The sequence below is a fragment of the Gekko japonicus genome, unplaced genomic scaffold, assembly GCF_001447785.1.
Source record: "Gekko japonicus isolate JY-2015 unplaced genomic scaffold, Gekko_japonicus_V1.1 scaffold78, whole genome shotgun sequence".
Classification (NCBI taxonomy): Eukaryota; Metazoa; Chordata; class Lepidosauria; order Squamata; family Gekkonidae; genus Gekko; species Gekko japonicus.
This window is the reverse complement of record NW_015165236.1, coordinates 756,736-781,702: the sequence shown is the minus strand read 5'-3', so window position 1 is coordinate 781,702 and position 24,967 is coordinate 756,736. Positions and strand designations below refer to the sequence as shown.

General features: G+C 51.7%; 1 protein-coding gene across 3 annotated transcripts in view; it reads left to right on the top strand.

Annotated features, from left to right (window-relative positions):
* The first annotated feature begins 4,784 nt into the window (after nt 1-4,784).
* Nucleotides 4,785-24,967, top strand: part of MYH11 (myosin, heavy chain 11, smooth muscle) — a 121,142-nt gene continuing 100,959 nt past the window's right edge. For all 3 annotated transcript variants that reach the window (XM_015409942.1, XM_015409941.1, XM_015409943.1), the window contains exons 1-2: nt 4,785-4,850; nt 16,196-16,557. In XM_015409942.1, coding sequence (XP_015265428.1) covers nt 16,213-16,557 — 345 coding nt within the window. In that variant the 5' untranslated portion in view covers nt 4,785-4,850; nt 16,196-16,212. The remainder of the gene's footprint in view (nt 4,851-16,195; nt 16,558-24,967) is intronic.

The window sequence follows — 24,967 nt, the reverse complement described above, 5'->3', positions numbered from 1 at the left end:
AGGCTTCAAACTCAGCTCTCTGGGGCCTGAGTCCAACATGGTAGCCAGCCACCACCCCGCCCTGCTTCTCCAGGGTCCCGCGCTTGGAAGGTTTGCAGGGCTAGACAGCCACGCGGCTGGTATCTTGTAGCTCCGGTGCTGCTGGCCTTGTGAGGGGAGCCGAAATGGGCTCTCGGGGGTGAGTTAACTTGGCCTCTCCCTGTTCTGGGTCTGGCCGAGTTCAGCCGTGGCGAGCCAGTTCATGCGCGGGGATGTCAGGTCGAGCGATGCCTGGATCGTGGCCGGCTGCGTTGCTTGCCCTTAATCGCTCCCCAGCTTTCCGCCTGGCCCTGGATCAGGCTTGGTCCCCCCCCCCCACCCCCCACGTTGCTTTTGTCAGAGGCTTCACTCGCCTGCCAAGCGGCTTCTGTGTACGTTGGTGGGTGCAAAGGCGGAGAATTTCCATTCCTTTTTAAGCTCTGGCCCCTGGAAGGTGCTGGAGGTATTTACAAAACGGTTTTATGGCTCCGCAGAGGAAGGAAGGAAGACTCGGGGAATAACTTGGGGGGGGGGGCAGGAGAGATGGCTTGCGTCAAGGGAGGTCTGCTCAGGGCACGGGCAGTCCCCCTCTCCAACTTTGTGCGGGGTTTTGGCTCTCCCGCAGGGTCCCTTGGAATGCTCCTGGCCGCTGAAGCACCCGCACCCTCCCTCCCCTCCTCTCTGCTGGGTCTCCTTCTCAGCATATGCCCTCAAAAGAGGGACTCAGGGGACTCCCACGACCCTCTCCTTCCCTTCCGCAGCCCCAGTCGCTGTGCCAAACCAGCAGCAGCCTACTTAGCATTTCTGTGCAACAATTCAAGGGTTCCACATACGTTGTGCGTATTGTCATGAGGAGCCTTACAAGACCCCTGCGAGGTAGACTGGCGCAATCGTTCCTGCCAGGCTGCAAGGACGGTGGTTTTTCTGAGATCCGCTTTCACGGCGGAGGTTACATCTGACCCCCTAGCTTCCTGGCTCCCCGTTAGCCCAAATGTCTGTTCTCTGCCGCCCTGGTGGAAGTTCAAGCCGCCGCTGTGTGAACCGGGGAGGCTCTGTGGCCGCCTGTCTCATCGCTGAGTCCATGCGCGGGCAGGAATCGACTGGTGTAAAGCCATAGAAAAGGAATGGCATGCATGCTAGGGTGGTGGGAGGCGCAGTCAGTTTGCCTCTGACTTGTGGCGGCCCTGTAAGGTGTTCAGGGCGAGAGCCGTTCAGAGGCGGTTTGCCATCGCCTGCCTCTGCGTAGCAACCTTGCACGTCTTTGGGGGGGGGGCCCTCCCAGCTCGCCTGGGCTGTCCAGGTTGCAGAAGGGAATAATGCCGCTGGGATGAGGGAGCCGCCTGCCCCCTAAGTGCGTGCGCCATGCAAGTGAGACCCAGAAGGACATCAGAGAAGCCAATGCTGGAGCCGGCCAATGGCCCCTCCAGTCCCACACTCTGTGTCACACAGCTGCCAAAAAGACCAGAAGAGGAAGAGGAGAAGAGATTGGATCTATACCCCATGGCCCTTCACTACCCGAAGGAGTCTCTGAGCGGCTTACAAACTCCTTTCCCTTCCCCTCCCCACCACAGACACCCTGTGAGGCGGGTGGGGCTGAGAGAGCTCTTGACAGAAACGGCTCTTTTTCAAGGACAGCTCTTGTCAGAACTACGGAGAGAGAGAGAGAGAGACCTTCGTCTCTGCCAGCATCCTGGGCTTTCTGTTGAATTCTAAGTGGAAGCAAATGCTTTAAAAGGAAATTAAATTTACAGCTTTATTTTTTTTTCTTTTAAAAAAATGCATTTTATTGCTTTCCCTTTGTCATTCCATCAGGCAGGGAGATAAAGGAATGTTCTGTATTTGTTCCTCATCTAGAAGCTTCAAAGCAGGGGGGGGATATACCCCTCTCCCTGTCATAGAAATACAGGGGCAGTGCCAAGGCGCTGATCCAATCGAAAGGACGGGGCCAATAGTGATGGGCTGAAAAAGGCAGTGGGGGTTTCCCCCCCTCGTGCTTTCGAGCTTCATGGAACCCTTTGCATTTTGACACATCTGCCCTGTGTGTTGCATTCTGACTCTGGGAATGGCTCACGGGGACATCCAGGCCCAGGCTAGCCCCATCTGGTCACAGAAAAGGACAAGTAGGATGACAAAAGGGTTGGAGCACTTTCCCTATGAAGAAAGGTTAAAGCGCTTGGGGCTCTTTAGCTTGGAGAAACGACGGCTGAGGGGTGACCTGATCGAGGTTTACAAGATTATGCATGGGATGGAGCAGGTAGAAGAAGACAAGAGAAGAGATTGGATTTATACCCCGTCCTTCACTACCCAAAAGTGTCTCAGAGCGGCTTACAAACTCCTTTCCCTCCCCCTCCCCACCACAGACACCCTGTGAGGTAGGTGGGGCTGAGGGAGCTCTGATGGAAACTGCTCTTTTTCAAGAACAGCTCTGACAGGACTATGGCTTGCCCAAGGTCATCCAGCAGGTGCAAGTGGAGGAGTGGGGAATCAAACCCGGTTCTCCCAGATTAGAGTCCGCCCACTTAACCACCACACCAAACTACCAGATGCCCTCAGGAGGTCCAGCAGTGGGGCCAGAACTCCAGAAGCCCTCCCACTGTGCCCCCCCCCAGCACCAAGAAGACAGAGCATCCCTTGCCCCAGACCGAGAGTCCCTATCTATACCTCATGGCTAAGAGCCACTGATGGACTTCTGTTCCATATGCTTATCCAATTCACTCTTGAAGCCGTCCATGCTTGTAGCTGCCACCACCTCCTGTGGCAGTGAATTCCAAGTGTTAATCCCTCTTTGGGTGAAGAAGGAATTCCTTTTATCCGTTCTAACCCGACCGCTCAGCAATTTCATGGCGTGCCCACCAGTTCTTGTGTTGTGAGAAAGAGAGAAAAGTACTTATTTCTCTACCTGCTCTAAGGTAAAGGTAAAGGTTTCCCTTGCTCGAAAGCCAGTCGAGTCCAACTCTAGGGTTGCGGTGCTCATCTCCGTTTCAAAGCCTAAGAGCCAGCGCTGTCCAAAGACATTTCTGTGGTTATGTGGCCGGCATGACTAAACACCAAGGCGCACGGAACGCTGTTACCTTCCCACCAAAGTGGTACCTATTTATCTACTTGCAATGTCTTGCTTTCGATCTGCTAGGTTGGGAGGAGCTGGAACTAGAGACGGGAGCTCACTCCGTCATGCGGCACCCGGGTCTTGAACTGCTGAACTACCGACCTTCCACAGCCTGCAGTTCAGTGTCTCAACCACTTGAACCACTCAAGGTAGAGCTACCTGCTCTACCCCATGCATAATCTTATAAACCTCAGTCATGTCACCCCTCAGCCGTCGTTTCTCCACGAGCGCCTTAACCTGTCTTCGTTAGGGAAAGGGCTCCGACCCTTTTATTTGTTCCAACCCAACTCCCTCGCTGACATCCTGCTTTCCGACCTCGGCACGGACAGGCCTGGGCGGCTGGGCTCTCCGCACTGCTTCCATTCTTTGCCCGCCTTTGTGCTTGGGGGGCTGAGGTGCCCCACGGCGAATCCCCCCCCCCGACCCCGCCGCCCCGGCTAGCGGAAAGCAGGCCCGGGGAGCGGCTCCTTCCCTCTGCCTCCCGGCACCACCCCTCCACGTCCCCGTGTGCTCCATATTTAGTCCGTGGCTGAGTGGAGTGCCTCCCCGGGGTTTCGCATCCGGAATGCTGGTGGGAATTCCTGGCGGGACCCTGCGTTCCCTTTTTGGGATGTCTGAGCGGGACCGGCCCAGGCGAGGGACAGGCAGACAGTGGACTGGATGGGGGGGGGAGGAAGGGTTGAAAGTTTTGGGGGGAGTTGATGAGGACCAGACACATCCCTCCCCCGAGCCGGCCTGCGGCCTTTCTTCTCTTTCCAGCCTTCCCCGTCTTTGCACAACAACAGAGCTGGGGGGACCCCTCCTTCCTCCCCACGCTCCCCCCACCACACACACACTCTGCTGTGCCACAGACCATTCAGCAGTTATTCTTTTCCCATTTATGGACAGCGGGAGGTATTTATATAGATATATTATTTACAGCACTTTCTCAGGAGCTGGGCTGAGATGGCAGCGAGGTCCTCTTTGCCGAGAGCTGGGAAAAAGCTGTGTCCGGACTCCCCGGGGACGGAGGCGGCTTAAGGCAGCGGCAAAAAGCTGCACAAACGGGCACAGGGCCTCTCTCCGTCCAGGTTTCCTGGGGGACGCTTGCCCCCTGCTTCCCACCCCACCCCCGGCCGGACTTCTTCTCACAGCGCTGGAGGTCTCCGGGTTTTATTTCTGAACTCCACATCCTTAAGCTGGTGAGAGATAAGCCCAGTTTTATTGCACAGGGGGAAATGGTGTGTGCCTGGGTGTGTATGTGTGTGTTCCAGCCTCTCTCTCTGCTCATCACGCTCTCCTCAACCCGATCTCCTCCTTTTCCCCGGAAGCCCAACTTGCCTGGGAAAGCGGGAAGGGGTTAAGAAGGGCCCTATCACTTTGTTTGGAGCAGGAAAGCTCTCTTTCTGGGAAGTCTTTAAAAAAAAAACCAAAAAAACCCAAGGACTTATAATTGTCGAGCCGTCCCATCAGTCACATGGCGCGTGAGAAGGGAAGCAGCGCATCCTTTTGATGCATGTGGTTTCGAAGGCTAATTCCGAGCTCCAAACTGGGCCTGTGGGGCACTCCCCCTTGTCCTGTCCGGGTGTCCCAGCAGGGGGCGGTGTTTGGGGGCCCCTCCCCACAGAGCTTCTCCCCCTCTATATAGGGGGTTGGCAGAGGCAACGCTCCCTTGGACTGCCCCGGCTGTCAGCTGTTCGGGTTCCGGACTCTCCAACACATCTTCTGCCTTCTTCCCTGGACCTCTGTAAGTACTCCTTGACAGGCGAAGGGATTTGCCAGCCGCTTGTGGGTCAAGAGCTGCATCCCCTTGCTGTTCCACTATCAATCTGAATTAACTGCTCTTCTTCGTGAAAGGGATAGAGCAGTTATTCCCCCCCCCCCCCGGACCAATGTGCAAACTGCCTTCTTCCTTTAGAGCGATTCAGGACATGTGTGTTTCTCACCGCAAAGAGTTCGTGCCCGCTTTCTGGAAATTCACTGGTGGGTTTGTTTGTTTTTAGTGTGCAGTTTAATTAGGCAGGGAGACGGCTTATTTAATGGCTAAGTATTTATCGTTTGCTTAACTGCCTAGAGGAACTGAGGCAAGCCGTATAAGGTAGGTTGGTTGTGTAGGTGGCAAGCCCATCTTTTTTAAAAAACGGAGACGGTATTTAAATAGATGCATGTCATCCGGTTCTTGCAGCTTCTCATAGCTGGGAAACGACAAGCTGCAGAATGCAAACCGAATGTGACACTTGACAGATGTTATAGAAGGCTCTAAGAAGGGTTGTTTTCTTTTCTACTATTCGAGAAGTCTCTGTCAAGTGCCTGGTGTTTTTTAACTAAGCAAAATTGCCTCCCTGAGTACTTTAAGTGGGAGCGAATTGGTAGCTTGCCCCCGATGTCAGCAGCCGAACGTGAAGCGGGATCCCCTCTTGGCGAACAGACAGGCCCTGTGAAAAGGACCCAGGGGTCTTAACTTGTCCAATCCTGTCCTGCTGTGTTGGGAATAAACTTTGCAGGAAAGCTGGGGGAGGGGGTGCATCGCGGTTGTCGAGACGGCCCCTCACTTGGGAAAGGACGTCAGCTCAGAGCTGGTCCGCAGGAGCCTGAGTGGAGTGGTTTTTTACGCCATGACCTGGTGGGTTGCTCCCCTTCAGAGAGGTGGCGGAATGAGCCCAGGCGGGTAGTAAGTGAGGCTGTGAATAAAGACGGCCAAATGTCAGCAGATGGCAGTAAAGAGCGTTTGCGGCGATGTCCCAATCGGCCGGCTGTTAAAAGGATAATTGTCACTGGGAAGCAAACTGCACATCCCGGGTGTTGTGGCCGGCCCTTGTCAGATATGTGCACATCTCCTTCATGTGTATGACACGTGTCATGTGCACACCTCACAAGATATCATGAGCAGCAGTTGGAAATATTCCTTGTTGTCAGACAAACATGTAGTTTCAGAGGAACGTCCTAGGCTCCTGCTACAAGCCTTCCCATAAGCCCATCTTTTTTTAAAAAAAACCCCCACGGAGCTGGGGTTTCAATAGATGCATTTCTTCCAGTCCTTGCAACTTCTCACGGCTGGGAAACAACGAACCATGGAATGTAAACCCAGCTTGTCTCACGAGCGTCGGCGTCTCTCGGCTTTGCTGCGGTGGCTTGGATGTCCACAGCCACTTTTTGTGTGTGTGTGCGTGTCGCCTTCGCAAAAGACTTTTGTTATTCCCTAAAAGGTATTTGTTTTGAACTTGTTATCATTAGGGGAGTTATTCTCCCCCCCCCCGTTCTTCTCCCTTTTGGCCGATCTGCTAGTTCCGAGAAGAACATGGCCTTATATGGTAGCCTACATGGATAGATGCAAACAAGCCCAGAACTCTCTGGCACATGACTTCTTTACTGAGGGGGGGCAGGCGGGATGGCTTAGCTTGGCTTTGAAGCTGGCTCAGCTCAGAAGCAACCAGGTCAAGAGATTTCCCCCCCTCCCCCCTGATTCAGGGCTGAGATGCTAGTAAGATAAGAAGCAGAGAATGCCGGTTTGGTGAACCGAACTGCCTTTTGAAATACTGGACGCTGTTCACACCTCCACCTGAGACCCTGGAGAGCTGGTCCCAGGTTAAATCTCCAGCATCTCCAGTTTAAAAGGACCAGGCAGGATGTGATGTGAAAGACCTCTGCCTGAGACCCTAGTGAGCTGTTAAGAGGGGCCGTGGCTCAGTGGCAGAGCCTCTGCTTGGCATGCAGAAGGTCCCAGGTTCAATCCCCAGCAGCATCTCCAGTTTAAAAGGACCAGGCAGTAGGTGATGTGAAAGACCTCTGCCTGAGACCCTGTGAGCTGTCAAGAGGAGCCATGGCTCAGTGGCAGAGCCTCTGCTTGGCATGCAGAAAGTCCCGGGTTCAATCCCCGGCATCTCCAGTTTAAAAGGACCAGGCAGGAGGCGATGTGAAAGACCTCTGCCTGAGACTCTGGAGAGCTGCAAAGAGGGGCTGTGGCTTAGTGGCAGAGCCTCTGTTTGGCATGCAGAAGGTCTCAGGTTCAGTCCCCAGCATCTCCAGTTTAAAAGGACCAGGCAGGAGGCGATGGGAAAGACCTCCGCCTGAGACTCTGGAGAGCTGCAAAGAGGGGCTGTGGCTTAGTGGCAGAGCCTCTGTTTAGCATGCAGAAGGTCTCAGGTTCAGTCCCTCTGCTTGTCATGCAGAAGGTCCTGGGTTCAATCCGTAGCATCTCCAGTTAAAAAGGACCAGGCACTAGGTGATGGGAAAGACCTCCGCCTGAGACCCTGGAGAGCTGTAAAGAGGGGCCGTGGCTTAGTGGCAGAGTCTCTGCTTGGCATGCAGAAGGTCCCAAATTCAGTCCCTGGTGGCATCTCTACTTAAAAAGGACCAGGCAGGTGGTGACAGGAAAGACCTCCGCCTGAGACCCTGGAGAGCTGTAAAGAGGGGCTGTGGCTCAGTGGCAGAGCCTCTGCTTGGCATACAGAAAGTCCCAGGTTTAATCCCCGGCAACACCAGTTTAATAGGACCAGGCAGTAGGTGATGTGAAAGACCTCTGCCTGAGTCTCTGCTTGGCATGCAGAAGGTCCCAGGTTCAGTCCCTAGCGGCATCTCCAGTTAAAAAGGACCAGGCAGGTGGTGACGGGAAAGACCTCCGCCTGAGACCCTGGAGAGCTGCAAAAAGGGACTGTGGCTTAGTGGCAGAGTCTCTGCTTGGCATGCGGAAGGTCCCAGGTTCAGTCCCCAGAGGCATCTTCAGTTAAAAAGGACCAGGCGGGAGGTGATGGGAAAGACCTCCGCCTGAGACCCTCCTTCCAAAGCATCAGCCTTCCTGACCGGTGTTACCGGTGTGAGGAACTCACTGGCTGGCCATCCTAAGAATTCTTTCCGGTGTGTAAGCCTCACTGAATAGACTTGAGTAGGTTTCTAGACGGGCTTAGCTGCTTATTTGCAATCTGGGATTAACAATACTGACCTCCTTCCCAGTGGCCATGTGAGCGGCCAGTGCAAATGTCCTCCCGCCTGCCCATTCTCACTGACCAGCGGCAGTCGATCGTGGCACCTTGACTGGCTGGAAAGGGAAGTGCAGCTGTCCTCATCCCGTTTACAAGAGCACCTCCACCCAGGCTCAATCATTGCTTGGAAATGACCTTTGACAAGCCAGCCTCGCAGGGCTGTTGTGAGAATCTTTGTGAACACCTGAAAGGCATGTCAGGTTGCCAAGTGCCCGGCGAAGAATGTCCCGAGTAGGCCTGTAGCCAGGATTTTAAGGGGGCAGTTAATTTACAGTTGGGGCCGCGGTGACTCAGTGGTTAAGACGCTGAACTGCAGACTGAAAGGCCGGTCGTTCAGCAGTTCGAGACCCAAGGGCTGCGTGACGGAGTGAGCTCCCGTATCTGGCCCCAGCTCCTGCCAACCTAGCAGTCTGAAAGCAAGACATTGCGAGTTGGGAAATAGGTACCTCTTCAGTGGGAAGGTAGCAGCGTTCTGTGCGCCTCGGTGTCTAGTCATGTCGGCCACGTGACCACGGAGATATCTTCAGACAGCGCTGGCTCTTCAGCTTGGAAACGGAGATGAGCACCGCCCCCTAGAGTCAGATTTAACCTTCAGTACACCTCCAACAAGCCCCCTTTCTGCTAGCCCAGTCCTGCTGTAGACCAAAGGCTGTTTCCCAAAGGCTCATGGGAGTGCTTTCGAAAGACCCACCGTGACCCAGGAAACGAAGAGAGCTGTGTTTCTTCAAATAGCTTATGCTACAAGAAAGTTTGTTAGTCTTAAAGTTGCTACTGGGCTTTTTACTATTTTGCGGCCAACAGACTCCCACGGCTGACTCCTCTGGATCTGTGACCCAGGTGGTCTACAGCAGGGCTGGGCTAGCAGTAAAGGGGGCTTGTTGGAGATGTACTGAAGGTGCCCTGCTAAGCTTTCCGGCCCTGTGGAAGGGAACCCAAAAGGCATTTACTAACTGCCTTCTGAGCGATCTTTTCCCAGGTCCCAATGGTCTGTCTAAGCTGTCTTCTGTTTGGTGTAGTGGTTGAGTGCGCGGACTCTAATCTGGGAGAACCGGGTTTGATTCCCCACTCCTCCTCCACTTGCACCTGCTGGATGACCTTGGGCAAGCCATAGTTCTGGCATAGCTGTTCTTGAAAAAGAGCAGTTTCTGTCAGAGCTCTCTCAGCCCCACCTACCTCACAGGGTGTCTGTTGTGGGGAGGGGAAGGGAAAGGAGTTTGCAAGCCGCTCTGAGACTCCTTTGGGTAGTGGAGGGCGGGGTAGAAATCCAATCTCTTCTTCTTCTTCTTCTTCTTCTTCTTCTGAGCAAAAATTCTACTTGGTATTAAAGTTGTGAGTGAGCGATTTGGCTGCTGCATAAATTAGTTTGCTCCGGTGCCATCCTTCCTGAGTTGAGACAAAAGTGTGTGAGCCGGAGGCTCAAGAACTGTGAGCTGGCTCACACTCACTCAGCGTAGAGGGAACACTGGTCCCATGATGCCCCCCAAGAATTCCACAGTGGGAGGGAGAGGGGAGCCCGAGTGGATGCGAATGAAGGGGTTGAGCTTTTTGCTGTTGAAAGAGGAGGAGGAGGAGGAGGGCTCTCCTCAAAAATAAGGTTTCTACGCACGCACACACACAGAGACACACACATTGCATTTTTGTTATTTTAAAAATACAAAAAATACACCCCAAAAAGTTTATGGCATGGATATTTGTGGGGGCGGGGCTTTTAATTAAGGGGGCAGTGCCCCAAAATGCCCCACTGCATGGGCCAGGTCTCAAGGGCGGTTGGCTGTTGCTGCGCCTGGAACGTTGCTGCTTCAGGGCAGTGTGTTGGGTGTGTGTGTTGGGGGGACGGCGGAAGTCTGGTATCTAAGTTTAAGGTGAAGGGCAAGAAAAGGTTGCGAGGGACGCCTGACAGGCTGAACTGGGCAAACCATCAATGCCGGTGACTGGTAGGGGACTCAGAAGTGATTCCCAGGGGAGACAATTTGTTCTGAAGGGAGGAGAGTTTGCGTCCTCCTAAGGAAGCGTCTCTTCCTACTGGAGAAAGACTGCTGGGTTTGCACCCGTCTGCTTCTCCAGAGACCTACCCTGCCTTTTGTCAAGCAAATGGTGCAGAAGAGCTGAACGTAACCAGCGGCCACCAGGAGGCTCCTACACCCTGCCCGCTTTCCAACTTTCATCCAGGGACACCTGAGCTTCCCGGAAAGCTGACTGGGTCCCTGAAAGGGAGCTTGCTCACTGCGCACAGTTCCTCGGGTGTGCTCCTCCTGCACTCATTCTCAGCGCATGTGGGCCCCCCCAACGGCGCTCGCCAACGCGGCTCTCCTGGAACTCAGGAAGCAGCCAAGGATGTTTCCCAGAATTCTCTGCAGCACAGGGTTCCCAACAGACCTGGGGAAAGATGATAACCCATCTTCAAGTGGATGGTGCGGAGTTGTTATCTGTTGTCCCCAGAATGTTGGACCAGAACCAACAGGGTTGAAATTAAATCAAAAGAGTTTTCGGCTAAACACTAGGAGGAACTTCCTGACAGTCAGAGCGGTTCCTCAGTTTGGTGTACTAGTGGTTAAGACGGTTTGGTGTAGTGGTGAAGTGCACGGACTCTAATCTGGGAGAACCAGGTTTGATTCCCCACTCCTCCACTTGTACCTGGATGTACCTTGGGCAAGCCATAGTTCTCTCAGAGCTGTCCTTGGGGGAAAAAGCAGTTTCTGTCAGAGTTCTCTCAGCCCCACCAACCTCACAGGGAGTCTGTTGTGGGGAGGGGAAGGTAAAGGAGATTGTAAGCCCCTCTTAGACTCCTTTGGGTAGTGAAGGGCGGGGTAGAAATCCAATCTCCTCCTCCTCAGTGGAACAGGCTTCCTCGTGAAGTGGTGGGCCCTCCTCCTTTGGAGGTTTTCAAACAGAGGCTAGATGGTGGGGTTGCCAGGTCTGGGTTGGAAAATACCTGGAGACTTTGGGGGTGGATCCAGGAGAGGGTGGGTTTTGGGAAGCGGAGGGGCCTCAGCATGGCACAATGCCATAGAGTCCACCCTCCAAAGCAGCCATTTTCTACAGGGGAGCTGATCTCTGTCAGCTGGAGATCTGTTGTAAAAGCGGGAGATCCCCAGGCCCTACCTGGAGGCTGGCAACCCTACTAAACAGCCACCTGACTGCACTGCTGATCCTGTGAATTGAGGCAGATCAAGAGAAGGGAGGGCAGGAAGGGTGGCCTCAGTGCTTAGTTCTCGTGGCCCTTCCTGACACGCCAGGGAAATGCCGCTGGCCACTTTGGGGTCAGGCAGCAATTTTCCTCCAGGCCATTTTGCCCGGGGATCCTGGAGGTTTTTTGGCCACCTTCTGGAGTCACTGGGGGTGTACATGGGGGGGAGGTATTTGTGAATTTCCTGCACTGTGCAGGGGGTTGGACTAGATGACCCTGGAAGTCCCTTCCAGCTCTGTGGTTCTGTGATTCTACAGGGACAGGGCAATTTTATCCAGGCCTGTTGGCAGTTCTAACTTGGGGTGGTCTCGCAGCAGGTGAGTCAGTCCGGAAAGGGTTCCTGGAACCCAAATGCTTGCAGTTCGACCACTTTGGTCGGGTGCGGCTGCATCCCATGTGGAGCTCCTGTTTTAGGCGAAGAGACAGTTTTGAGCAGGGGTCATTTCGTAGAAAAAGAGGTGCAGGAGCTCATTAGCATAACTCATTAGCATAACTCCTTTGCATAGGCCACACCCCCTGACATCACCGGAAGTGTGTCAGAAGGCAACACCCACTGCTCAGGCTCTACTGGACTGTTTTGGATTGCTAGCTATTGGGGGGGGGGGGATGAACGTGCAGATCTGTCCCTCACAGAGGAGGGAGAGCTTGTACCTGAATAAACCTTGGCTGTAAAGGTGCCACTGGACTGTCTTGGACGGGTGAGCTGGGAGGGGGGCTCTGCAACTTACCTGGCTGCTTCTTGCTCTGACTGAGGGCTGCTGGGAGCAGAGGGGGGGGCTTGTTGCATGTGCCCGCCCCCTGGGCTGTTTACTGCCGGAGCTCCGCTCCTGTGCGCTCCTGCAGGAAATGACCCCTGGTTTTGAGGCAGAAAATGCTCCTGTGAATTAACCCCTGAAAGGGGACAGGGGGGAGGAGGAGGAGATGATGATGATTGGATTTATACCAATAAAGTCTCAGAGCGGCTTACTGGCACCCGGTGAGGTTGGTGGGGCCGAGAGAGCTCTGACAGAAACGGCTCTTTTTCGAGAACAGCCCTGCCAGATCTAGGGCTTGACCCAAGGTCATCCAGCAGGTGGAAGTGGAGGAGGGGGTGAATCAAAAGCCGGTCCTCCCAGAGTAGAGTCCGCCCACGTAACCACGACACCAGGGAACGGGAGGGAACTTTATATCACAGCGGGGGGCTAGAGAAGACCAGAGTCAGACTAAATGCTCGATCAAGGTTTCTAACTGGATTTGACCAGAGTCAACAGAGGTGGGGGTTCTAGGAGCCGGTTAACACCAAGCTTCCCTTTGAGCCTTTCTGACGCCCTTCAAGATCTGGCGCCCTAAGCGACTGTCTAAGTTTGCCAGAGCCGAGCACATCCTTTCCCACTTGTTTGGCTTTTGCTTAAGTTTTTCCTGGTGTGGGTTGAATCAGTGCTGCTTCCCAGTGACAATTCACACGTGAACACCCACCAGAAGTTGCTTTGTACTGAATCAGGACCCCTGGTCCATCGAGGTCAGTATTATGTGGATGAAAGATATGGGGATTCATTTAGAAATTGAGCAATGGGATACGATATGGAAAACCGTAAAATATATGAGAGCCGTATCATATAAGGAAAATATTTATAAGATGTTTCACAGGCGGTACTGGTCTCCAGATAAAATTGCAAAGTGCTATCCTAATGGATCAAATAGATGCTGGAAGTGCAAAACAAATGTGGGGACCTTTTGCCACATGTGGTGGAAATGTAATAAGATACAAAAATATTGGAAAATGATACATAAAATCATAATAGAAGTTTTGAATGTAGACGTTAAATTAACCCCTGAAATCTTTCTACTGAATATAATCCCAAAGGGGTACTCAATACAAGACAAATATTTATTAGTATATATTATAACTGCGGTGCATATTTTACTGGCAAAAAAATGGAAAATGGGTAAAATACCCTCTAAAGAGGACTTTGCAAGTAAACTCTTGGAGTTGGCCCAAATGGACAATTTGTTAATGTTACAGGGTAAAGATGACAAAATACAAAATAAGAGATGGATAAGGGTATATAACTGGATAAAGCATTTAACAGCTTAATATGTGAGGGGGGGAATATTCTGATTGTATATAGCAGAAATATAGACTCTTGACATGAATGTAATTTATGTAATCTTTGAAAAAGACATGTTTTGTAACATTTTTGAAAATATGAAAATAAACATGGGGGAGGGAAGGTCAGTATTGCCTACTCAGACTGGCAGCTGCTCTCTAAGGTCTCAGATCTCTCACTTCACCGCATAATCAATCAGGCCTGTAGCTAGAGTGGGGGAATTTCGGGGCCCTGCCCCTTAACTAAAAGCCCCGCCCCACAAACAGCCATGCCAGAAACCTTACTTTTGACCATGACCTAGGTGGTACTAGCAGAAAAGGGGGATTGTTGGAGATGTACTGAAGGCGCCCTTTTAAGCTTTCTTGCCCTGTGGAATGGAACTCAAAAGGCATTTGAATGCCTTCTGAAGGCAATTAAATGCCCTTTGAGCTGTTTTTCCCCTAGGAACAGATATGCTCGCTGCCCTGTTCCTTGAACGGAAGGACTAGAAACGGGCTCGGAGCCTCCCCCTTTAAAGACAGGCATTCAGATTAATTTTGTTGTTGTTCAGTCGCACGGTTGAGTCCGACTCTTCGCAACCCCATGGGCCACATCACGCCAGGCCCGCCTGTCTTCCGTCGTGCTCCGGAGTTTGCTTAATTTCATGTCCGTTGCATCGATAACACTATCTGACCATCCCATCCTTTGCCGTCCCCGTCTTTTTTGATCTTCAGTCTTTCCCAGCATCAGGGTCTTCTCCAGTGAGGGCTCCCTTCTCATTGGGTAGGGGCTAAAGGACTGGAGCTTCAGCTTCAGGATCTGGCCTTCCAGGGAACATATTAACTGAATCAACTGTAATTTAGCTGCCCCCTTAAAAATTTAAATACACCCCGAACAAAAAAACAAAAAACCCATCTACAGGCCTGTAACTGATCCTTTTAACTAGAGATGCCGGGGATTGAACCTGGGTCTTTCTGCATGCCAAACAGAGGCTCTTCCACTGAGCCATGGCCCTTCCCCAATTTGTAGTCAGAGGTGCCATGATTTAGTCAACAGCTGTGGTGTGTGTTTGCCAGACAAAAGGTGTTAATGGTTGTGAGCAGCTTTGGACAATTGGTAGGGAAACTGGCGTATAAATTGCAAATGTGGCCACTGTCTTTTTAGGTCCGTTTCTGCTTATGTTTAATGTTTCTCTCCCTCATCAGTTGTCTTCTTTGTCTTGTTCAAACAAGGGAGTAGCAAAGAAAAACAGAAAACAACTGTGAGCTGAATATCCTGCAAAAATATATATATACAAAAGGAGACTTCAATGAAGTGAAATGCATATATAGTCATATAATCCCTCATAGGAAAATACAGAAACCAATGAGATCCATAATAGCAAAATACAGAGTTGGCTTCTGTATTTTCCTATGAGGGATTATATGACTATATATGCATTTCACTTCATTGAAGTCTCCTTTTGTATATATATATTTTTGCAGGATATTCAGCTCACAGTTGTTTTCTGTTTTCCTTTGCTGTTTCCTACTCTGAGCTGTGCTGTTTGTTGTGGTTTGTTCAAGCGAGGCACCTCCGCTGTAATAAAAAGGTGGGGTGCGAATATACTGAGTGCTTGAAAAAAATAAGGTCTGATTTGCCTTGCGACTGACACTTTGTCAGATCCATTTTGGTGTAGCGGTCAGGAGCGCGGACTCTAATCTGGGAGAATCGGGTTTGATTCGCCACTCCTCCTCCACATGCAGCAGCTGGTATGACCTTGGGTCAGTCGCAAGTTCTCTCAAAGCTGTTCTCTTAAGGGCAGTTTTCTCAGAGCTCTCTCAGCCCCACCTGCCTCCCAGGGTGTCTGTTGTGGGGAGGGGAAGGGAAAGGAGTTTGTAAGCTGCTCTGAGACTCCTTTGGGTAGTGAAGGGCGGGGTATGAATCCAACCTCTTCTTCTCCTTCTCCTCCTCCTCCCTTTCTAAATGGGCAATGGAGCACTTAGAGACCAACAAGATATTTGGGTATATAAGCTTTTGAGAGTCAAAACTCTTTGGTGTAGTGGTGAAATGCGCGGACTCTAATCTAGGAGAACCAGGTTTGATTCTCCAATCCTCCAGTTGTACCTGCTGGATGACCTTGGGCAAGCCATAGTCCTGTCAGAGCTGTCCTTGAAAAAGAGCAGTTTCTGTCAGAGCTCTCTCAGCCCCAACTGCCTCACAGGGTGTCTGTTGTGGGGAGGGGGAGGGAAAGGAGCTTGTAAGCCCCTCTGGGACTCTGAGTGATGGCTGGGGTATGAATACAATCTCCTCCTCCTCCTCCTCCTCCTCCTCTTCTTCTTCTTCTTCTTCCTCCTCCTCCTCCTCCTTTGTCAGATATAAGCAGGGCTATTTTTGGGCAGGAACGCACAGGAACGGAGTTCCGGCTGGCTCCCAAGTTGGCCACACCCAGCAGGAACTCATTAGCATAATAGGCCACACCCAACAGCAGCAACTCATTAGGATTGGCTACAATTAGGGGTGTGTGGCCTAACATGCAAAAAGCCCTGGGTTTTGACAACAAACAAGGTAAAGAGAATAAGATCAAAAGGTGGGTGTGGCTGGATGACCACACTTTTGGTAACATGGGGTGTGGCCTAATATGCTAATGAGCTGTTCTGTCAGGGGTGTGGCCTAATATGCTAATGAGTTCCTGCTGGGCTTCTTCTACAAAAAAAGCCCTGGATATAAGGTTTGACTCTCGAAATCTCATACCTCCAAAAACCTTGCTGGTTTCTAAGGGGTTTCTGGACTCGAATCTCTCTGTTCTGCTGTGGGCCGACACGGTTACCCTCCAGAACTATCTAAACGGGTCATGTCTCTTTCCTCTCCCACCCCGCAGGTGCCCCTTGAGTCAAGATGGCACAGAAAGGCCAACTGAGCGACGATGAGAAGTTCCTCTTTGTGGACAAGAACTTCATCAACAGCCCCGTCGCGCAGGCGGACTGGTCGGCTAAGAAGCTGGTGTGGGTCCCGTCGGAGAAACATGGGTTCGAAGCCGCCAGCATCAAGGAGGAGAAAGGGGAGGAGGTGCTGGTGGAGCTGGCTGAGAACGGGAAGAAGGCCACCTTCGGCAAGGACGACATCCAGAAGATGAACCCGCCCAAGTTCTCCAAGGTGGAAGACATGGCTGAGCTGACCTGCCTCAATGAAGCCTCCGTCCTGCACAACCTACGAGAGAGATATTTCTCCGGCCTCATTTATGTAAGTCACAGTTACTCACTGGGTCTACTGGAGGGCTGTTTTCAAGTCCCCTCCTCAAGGAGACTGCTGGTTAGAACACAAGAAGAGGCCTGCTGGATCAGACCAGTGAGGGTCCATCTAGTCCATCATCCCGTCTCTCACACAGGGGCCAACCAGTTCCTCTGGAGGGCCAACAAATAGGACACAGAGGCTGAGGCCTTCCCCTGGTATGAACATCAGAAGAGCTCAGATGGATTAGACCAGTGAGGGTCCATCTAGTCCATCATCCCGTCTCTCACACAGGGGCCAACCAGTTCCTCTGGAGGGCCAACAAATAGGACACAGAGGCTGAGGCCTTCCCCTGGTATGAACATCAGAAGAGCTCAGATGGATTAGACCAGTGAGGGTCCATCTAGTTCAGCATCCTGTCTCACATGATGGCCAACCAGCTGGATTAGACCAGTGAGGGTCCATCTAGTCCAGCATCCTGTCTCACACAATCGCCAACCAGGTCCTCAACAATAGGGCATAGAGGCTGAGGCCTTCTCCTGATAAGACAATCAGAAGAGCCCTGCTGGATCAGACCAGTGAGGGTCCATCTAGTCCAGCATCCCGTCTAACCCAGGGGCCAACCAGTTCCTCTTGAGGTCCAACAACTGGGCAAAGAGGCCAAAGAGGCCCTGATATGAACATCAGAAGAGCCCTGCTGGATCAGACCAGTGAGGGCCCAACTAGTCCATTATCCTGTCTCTCACACAGGGGTCAGACAGTTCCTCTGGAGGGCCAGCAACAGGGCATGGAGGCTGAGGCCTTCATAAGAACATGAGAAGAACCCTGCTGGATCAGACCAGTGGTCCATCTCGTCCAGCATCCTGTCTCACACAGGGGCTAACCAGTTCCTCTGGAGGGCCAAACAAACAGGGCATGGAGGCCGAGGCCTTCCCCTAATAAGAACCTCAGAAGACCCCTGTATTAAAATGTGCACGGGGTAGAGAGAGTGGATAGAGAGAGAGAGCTTTTCATCCCTGTACCATAATACTAGAACTCGGGGGCACCTACTGAAGTCCATGGGAAATAGGTTCAGGAGAGACAAACGGAAATACTTTTGTCTCTCCTCACTTGTGGAATGTGCTGTGCATGGGTGTGCCGATGGCCACGACCGTAGATGGACTTCAAATGGGAATAAGATAAACTCATAGAAGAGACAGGTCCATCGGTAGCTAAGAGGCCTGTTCATTAAAGGGAACCTCCACATTCAGTGGCAGTCAACCTCTGAACATGAGGAAGCATCGGAGGAAGGCCTCGGCCTTTCTGCCCTCTTTGTTGGTCCTCCAGGGCAACTGGTTTGGCAGGATGCTGGACTAGATGGACCCTCACTGGTCTGATCAAATGTGGCTCTTGTCATATTCATAACACTCTGGCGCTCGCTTGTCCGTTTCCTCTGGGCCTCAGACCCTCTCTGAGGCTGTTCTCCCCGTCCCTGCGTAGAGACCTGATATTTTATGCAATGTCTCTGGGACCAAGACTGTGCCAAAGTCCCGGTGGCAAGGCCTATCTGATCCTTGCTGCCTATATTTTTACAATGCCTGGAACCCAGGCCTGTGATAGGGTTGCCAGTCTCCAGGTGGGGCCTGGAGATCTCCCAGCGTTACAGCTGGTCTCCGGACGATAGAGATCTCTCCGTCCACTCTGTCCGCTGCGCTACACTGGCTTTGCCCACTGACACGAAAGCTACGCCTCCACCCTGTGGGCAGGCAAAGCTGACCACAGAAGTTCTACAAAGAGCTGAAGTTATTTGTCCTGGCCTGATTTAGGCACTTTTTTATTGACTTCATTTCTACCACACCTTTCTCCTCAAAGTGGCTACTGGAGCACGCAGGGTGATGCAGCTGCCAAACTATTTTTACCAATCGACAGTCCCAAAACTAAGAAGAGCTTTTACTTTAGTCAGAGCGTCAGTTTGGTGTAGTGGTTAAGTGCGCGGACTCTAATCTGGGAGAACCAGGTTTAATTCCCCACTCCTCCACTTGCAGCTGCTGGATGACCTTGGGCAAGCCATAGTTCTGACAAGAGCTGTTCTTGAAAAAGAGCCGTTTCTGTCAAGAGCTCTCTCAGCCCCACCTACCTCACGGGGTGTCTGTTGTGGGGAGGGGAAGGGAAAGGAGTTTGTCAGCCACTCTGAGACACCTTTGGGCAGTGAAGGGCGGGGTATAAATCCAATCTCCTCCTCCTCCTCCTCCTCCTCCTCCTCCTCGTTCTTCCCTTGGCGGTTTTGGAGATCAGATAAAAATAGAGTATCATATTCTAATAGAACATGCAGACGCTCATATCATACAATCAAAACCATCGAACATATGATTATGGAGGGCCCTACATTCAACAAGTTGAAGGCTAATTTAGTCCCCACTTTATTTAAAGATACGGAATGGCTAAGTGTGTGAGCCCAAGTATCATAGCTACTATCGGATACCAATGATCGTGTCACCCTCTCTGTGGCAAAATTCATAGGTGCAATAATCAAATATAAGAGAAATAATACTAAGGTCTTTTAAAATATTTTTTTGGTTCTAATTTCTGCTTGAGGTGATAGCTGTATGAGCAGAGATAGATGATGATGATGATGATGATGATGATACATAGATAGATAGATAGATAGATAGATAGATAGATAGATAGATAGATCTATGAGAGCCAGTTTGGTGTAGTGGTTAAGTGCGTGGACTCTAATCTGGGAGAACCGGGTTTGATTCCCCAGTCCTCCACTTGCACCTGGCTGGATGACCTTGGGCAAGCCCTAGTTCTGACAAGAGCTGTCCTTGAAAAAGAGCCGTTTCTGTCAAGAACTCTCTCAGCCCCACCGACCTCACAGGGTGTCTGTTGTGGGGAAGGGAAGGGAAAGGAGTTTGTAAGCCGCACTGAGACACCTTTGGGTAGTGAAGGGCCATGGGGTATAAATCCAATCTCGTCTTCTTCTTCTTCTCTCGGGCAGTCCTTGAAAGAGCTCTCTCAGCCCCACCGACCTCCCAGGGTGTCTGTCTGTTGTGGGGAGGGGAAGGGAAAGGAGTTTGTAAGCCGCTTTGAGACACCTTTGGGTTGTGAAGGGCGGGGTATAAATCCAATCTCGTCTTCTTCTTCTTCTTCTAGATGATGATGATAGATAGATAGATAGATAGATAGATAGATAGATAGATAGATAGATAGATAGATGTGGCTCACATTGTTCTCTCTTCGATTTTGTCCTCACAATAACCCTATAAAGTAGGCTAGGCTGAGACTGGCCCAAGGTTACCCAGTGAGCTTCCACGGCAGAGTGGGGGTTCGAACCTGGGGTCGTCCAGATCCTGGCTCGACACTATAACCACTACACCACACTGGATCTCTGCTGCACAGATGTACAAACCAGTAAGGTTTGTGACTCTAGAACCGTGGGCGGATTCTTTTTTTGACACCAACGGAGGCAGAATCGAGTGTGGGGCTGTCCTCCCCAGCCCCCTGACACTGGCTGGCCTCCCCCTCCTTCCCCTCTCCCATTTGCTTCCCTCCTTTCCCCCTTCTGTTGACCCTCCGTATGAGTTTTACGCCATCTTACATCATATAGTAGCGGTCTTATTGATTTTATTGTATGTATTGATTTTGGTTAATTGTTATGTTGCATGAAGGTTTTTAATTGCATCTCTATAAATTGTTGTCACCCGACCTGAGCCGGTTTCAGGAAGGAGCGGGTTATAAATTAATTAATTCCTGTAGCCTTCCCCCCCCCACCCCAGCCCCCGGCAAGGGGAAAAGCCCAGTCATGTGTCTCGCCTGTAATGTTAGTTTGGATTGTGAGCAATGCTCCTCCTAAGCTGTGGGGTCTTGTTAGCAAAAATTCTACTTTGTGAGCCATCGGCATTAAAGTTGTGAGCCAGCGATTTGGCTCCTGCATACATTAGTTGGCTCTGGAGCCATCCTTCCTGAGGTAAGACAAAAATGTGTGAGCAGGAGGCTAAAAACCTGTGAGCTAGCTCACACCAACTCAGCTTAGAGGGAACACTGTGAGAGTTAAATCTATGGGGAAGCACAGAGCCCTCCTTGCAAAGGGAAGGGTCAGCCTTGGTTGTTTGTCCTCCGTGTTTGGCTCGGAGCCCCCTCCCCGTTGCATAGCCTGGGTGGGCCCTACAGTCCCAGCGTGAGCTGGCCACTCGAGCGAAAGGTGTTTGCGGGAGAGCCCTTCCAGACCTCTCAAGAAGCGGCAGCTGTGGACGGACTCTCTGAGGCTCCGTTCTGGTCCTCCCCGCTGCCAACATACATTTCTGCCTTTGCCGAATGCCATATAAAGTGTTTACTCTGTGTGAAAACTTGGGCCGTCTCCTAATATGGTCAAGAACGGGGGGAAATCCCAGACCGCGGATGGGTGCTCAGGGACATGGCTGATTTGAAAGGTCAGCCTGCAGGCTCGCGTGTGATCGCATACTTGCGAGAGCTTTCACAGGCGATTAGGAAGCCGAGAGGAAGGAAACGGAGCGGGACTTTGCAAGGATAGGCCCTCGATGCGCAAACCGGGTGACCTGACTCCCTGCTCTCCCAGCCAGGCATGAGGAAGGGATTGGGAGGAGGAGGAGGAGGAGGAGGAGGCCGAGAGAAGGAACAGAACCCTCTGAGCAAAGCTGTGGAGTCCTGTGTCTGAACAAGGAATCAGTCGGCCCTCACAGTCATTGGCAAAATCCTTCCGGGGGTGCGTGCTACCTTGGAGGCAGGGCCGGCTCACTCACTAGGCGAACTAGGCGATCGCCTAGAGCAGGACGGCCCTTAGGGGCGCCAAACTGAACCCGGCCCTATACTCTGGGAGTTCCTTGATTATTTGTGTTTTTCATTCTTCCTAAAATGCATTTATTTTTGAAAATTGGTGGGCGCATGGGGGGGGGCGCCAGAGGGGATCCTCGCTTAGGATGCAAAATAAGCTGGGGCCGGCCCTGCTTGGAGGGTTGTTGGTGGAGCCCCCATGCTGCGGGCAACATTGCGGGGCGGTCGAGCCAACCAGTGGCGAGAGTGACAGCTCCACCTGGCCCACTATGGCCTTCTGAGCCGCACTGGCTGGGTGGGTGCCAACTACGGCTTGGGGGATTTGTGGAGGTTTGGGGGTGACACGTGGGGAAGGCAGAATTTGGGGAGGGAAAGGAGCTCTGGAGGAAACGCGATGCCATCGAATCCACCCTCTGAAGCCTTCTTCCCTTTCCTCTGCCATCTGGAGATCAGTTCCAGTTCCGAGGTGTAGGTGTAGGTTATTGCATCAGACAAAGAAACACTGTGATAAAGTTGACAATGACGTTTAATAATTCCCATGAACATCGATTTATATGTCTTGAAAGCAAGAAATTGCAAGTAGATAAATAGGTACCGCTTCAGTGGGAAGGTGACAGCGTTCCGTGCACCTTGGTGTTTAGTCATGCCGGCCACATGACCACGAAGAAGTCTCCGGACAGCGCTGGCTCTTCAGCTTTGAAACGGAGATGAGCACCGCAACCCTAGAGTCGGATTCAACTGGCTTTCGAGCAAGGGAACCTTTACCTTTACCTAAAACTTTTACAATATTGCTAAGGAAAGTGCTGACATTTTCAAGGGAAAGTCCAACATCCTCAATGAGCACCCAGTTATACACTCATTTCACCCGTCTTCCTCAGGAGTAAACCCACCTCACAGGGTGTCTGTTGTGGGGAGGGGAAGGGAAAGGAGTTTGTAAGCCGCTCTGAGACACCTTTGGGTAGTGAAGGGCGGGGTATAAATCCAATCTCTTCTTCTCTTCTTCTTCTCTTCTATTATGTTGGAAGGCGTCAGCCTCTTGATACAGCTTCACTTCTTTTTTTGTTACCTTCAGATAGTTAGAGCCAATGCTCCCTCTAAGCTGTGGAGTCTTGTGAGCAAAACTTCTACTTTGTGAGCTGCTACTGGCATTAGAGTTGTGAGCAAGCGGTTTGACTACTGCATCGATTAGTTTGCTCTGGAGCCCCACCCTTCCGGAGCTAAGGCAAAAATGTGTGAGCCAGAGGCTAAAAAACTGTGAGCTAGCTCACGCTAACTCAGTTTAGAGGGAACACTGGTGAGAGGTTAACTTCTTTTTTACTTTCTTCAAATTATTGCCTCTTAACTTCTTCCTTAATTCCCTCGGATTATCCTGGAACAAACATGGTCATTTAGAACAGATATATAAATTGATGTTCACAGGAATTATGAAATGTCATTGTCAATTTTATCACAGTGTTTTCTTGTTTGATGCAATTCCCTGTAACTGTGGTCCCTTCTTTGGTTTACTCACCTGTAGGTTGGCCACCCAAGGTCTGAGCCCGGTGTGGCACTGCCGGGGCCTGGTTTGCTCGTCTCGTCTCTAGCTCCTGAGCCATTTGGACATCCTGTCCCTGGGTGGAACATCCCAATCTACCCCTGGGTGGAACACTTTTTGGAAACAAGCATTCTCACCTATATGCCAAAGTCAGGGGTCGTTTCGTAGAAAAAGAGCTAGGGGAACTCATTAGCATAACTCATTAGCATATGCCACACACCCTGACTTCACCGGAAGTGTGTCATAAGGCCACACCCCCTGACATCACCGGAAGTGTGTCATAAGGCCACACCCCCTGACATCACCAGAAGTGTGTCATAAGGCCCGGCGGTGGACCTGCGAGGAAGCCCCGCGAAGGCCCCCACCCCCAACGGTCCCAGCCGCTGCGGCCGTCCTTGCAGCTCCACTGCCGAGCCCCATGAGGGGCCCGACGGTGGACCTGCAAGGCCGGCGGGAGTGCAAGGAAGCCCCGCCAAGGCCCTCCCTGGCCCCAGGCAGTCAGGGGTGGGGAGAGGTGGGGAGGAAGCAACTTACCCTCCCTCTTCTTCTGCCTCCTCCTGGCTGAATGAGGGCCGGAAGCGGGGTGGCCGCAAGCAGGGGGCGGGGCTTCATCGTGTGCCCCGCCTCCCCGCACCTCACCCGGGGGAACTGCGATCCCCCGCGATCCCCCCCGAATCGACCTTTGGCCAGAGTAGCTTTTCAACAGCAAGTGATTCTCTGCTCTGATTTGGGGTCTGTGCTGAAAGCGTGAGCAGTGAAGGCCATTTGCAGAACTGTTTCAGAAGTCTCTGCCGCCCCCCTCAATGCTACACCAAGATGGTGGTTGCTGGCCACCATTTTTGGCATATGTGACAGAACAGGCCTTGTTCCACTCTGCCCTCCAACGTTTCCCCAATACCTGGAGAGGCTTTTCTCTCTCTCCAGTAGCCCATCACCACCACCTGACCTTTGTAAGGAATCAACCGCTGGGCGGGTCAAGGCTCCCAGCGTCCCTTCCAAAATCTGAGACCTTGCCTCCGTGTCTCCCGCTGGTCACCACAGGGACAGTTGACTGCCTGGTGTGCCCCGAGAGGAATAGCCACTTGCCAACTGCCTGCCTCCCCCCTGGCGTTCCTTTCAAAACAGCGTGTCTGAGACCGTGGAGGTCTGTGTGGTACAGAGAACCACTGCCGGCATCCAAAGTTATAAAGTATTTATTCAAAAGAAAATGTTCACAAGCATCCTTTTAGCACAGCACCAGACAGAGCAAGGGATTCAAAAGAAATGGGTAAAACGCAAGTCCTCTGTCCCCCTCTCTCTGTACATGCCCTATCAGATGTTAAAATGTACAACAGGTTGCTTAGCTTAGGAAGTTAAAGATCTCTACAGAGTCACCATTACCTTGAAGCTTCCTCCAGCTCTTCAGGCCAGCATATGGTTAAAGGCTGCCTCCTCCAGACCTCAATTAAGAGTTCTGTCTGCTCTGATGGACTCAGCACCCAAAGAGCTTCCTCCTAGCTCACCTGAGTGTTATCACCTCTCTTTTCTCTCCCACTGACCTGGACAGGCCAGGTCAAGAAATTTCTTCCTGAAGTCTTTCTAGTCTTAATGCTGCCAAATCTCTGTTCCCTGTTCCCGGTGGCTTTTCCTGATTCCATGTGGAAACATTTCCTCCAAAGGGGGGAAAAAGCACCCTCGTATGTTGTGAAGAAATGCATTTTTTTTCAAACCTCCAAAGAAAAAAAAAGCATTTCTTCACAACATACGAGGGTGCTTTTTCCCCCCTTTGGAGGAAATTGTTTATTGCCTGATCCTGAATAAGTGGGTGATGTACAGCACCACAAATATACATTGTGTTTATACTTATGCACCTTTAGCCGTTTCCACATGAAATCAGGAAAAGCCACCGGTGTGGGGACAACATGGGGTATGGCTTCCACACACCCTGCCCCCTTTCCCCTTAAAGTGTCAGACTAGGAACTGGGAGACCAAGGTTCAAATCCTCACACTGCCCCTGGAAGCTCGCTAGGTGACCTAGAGCCAGGCACATGCTGTCAGCGTCACCTACCTCACAGGGTTGTTGTGAAGATAAAATGGAGGTGGGGCAGAGAATGTAAGTTGCTTTGAGTCCCCACT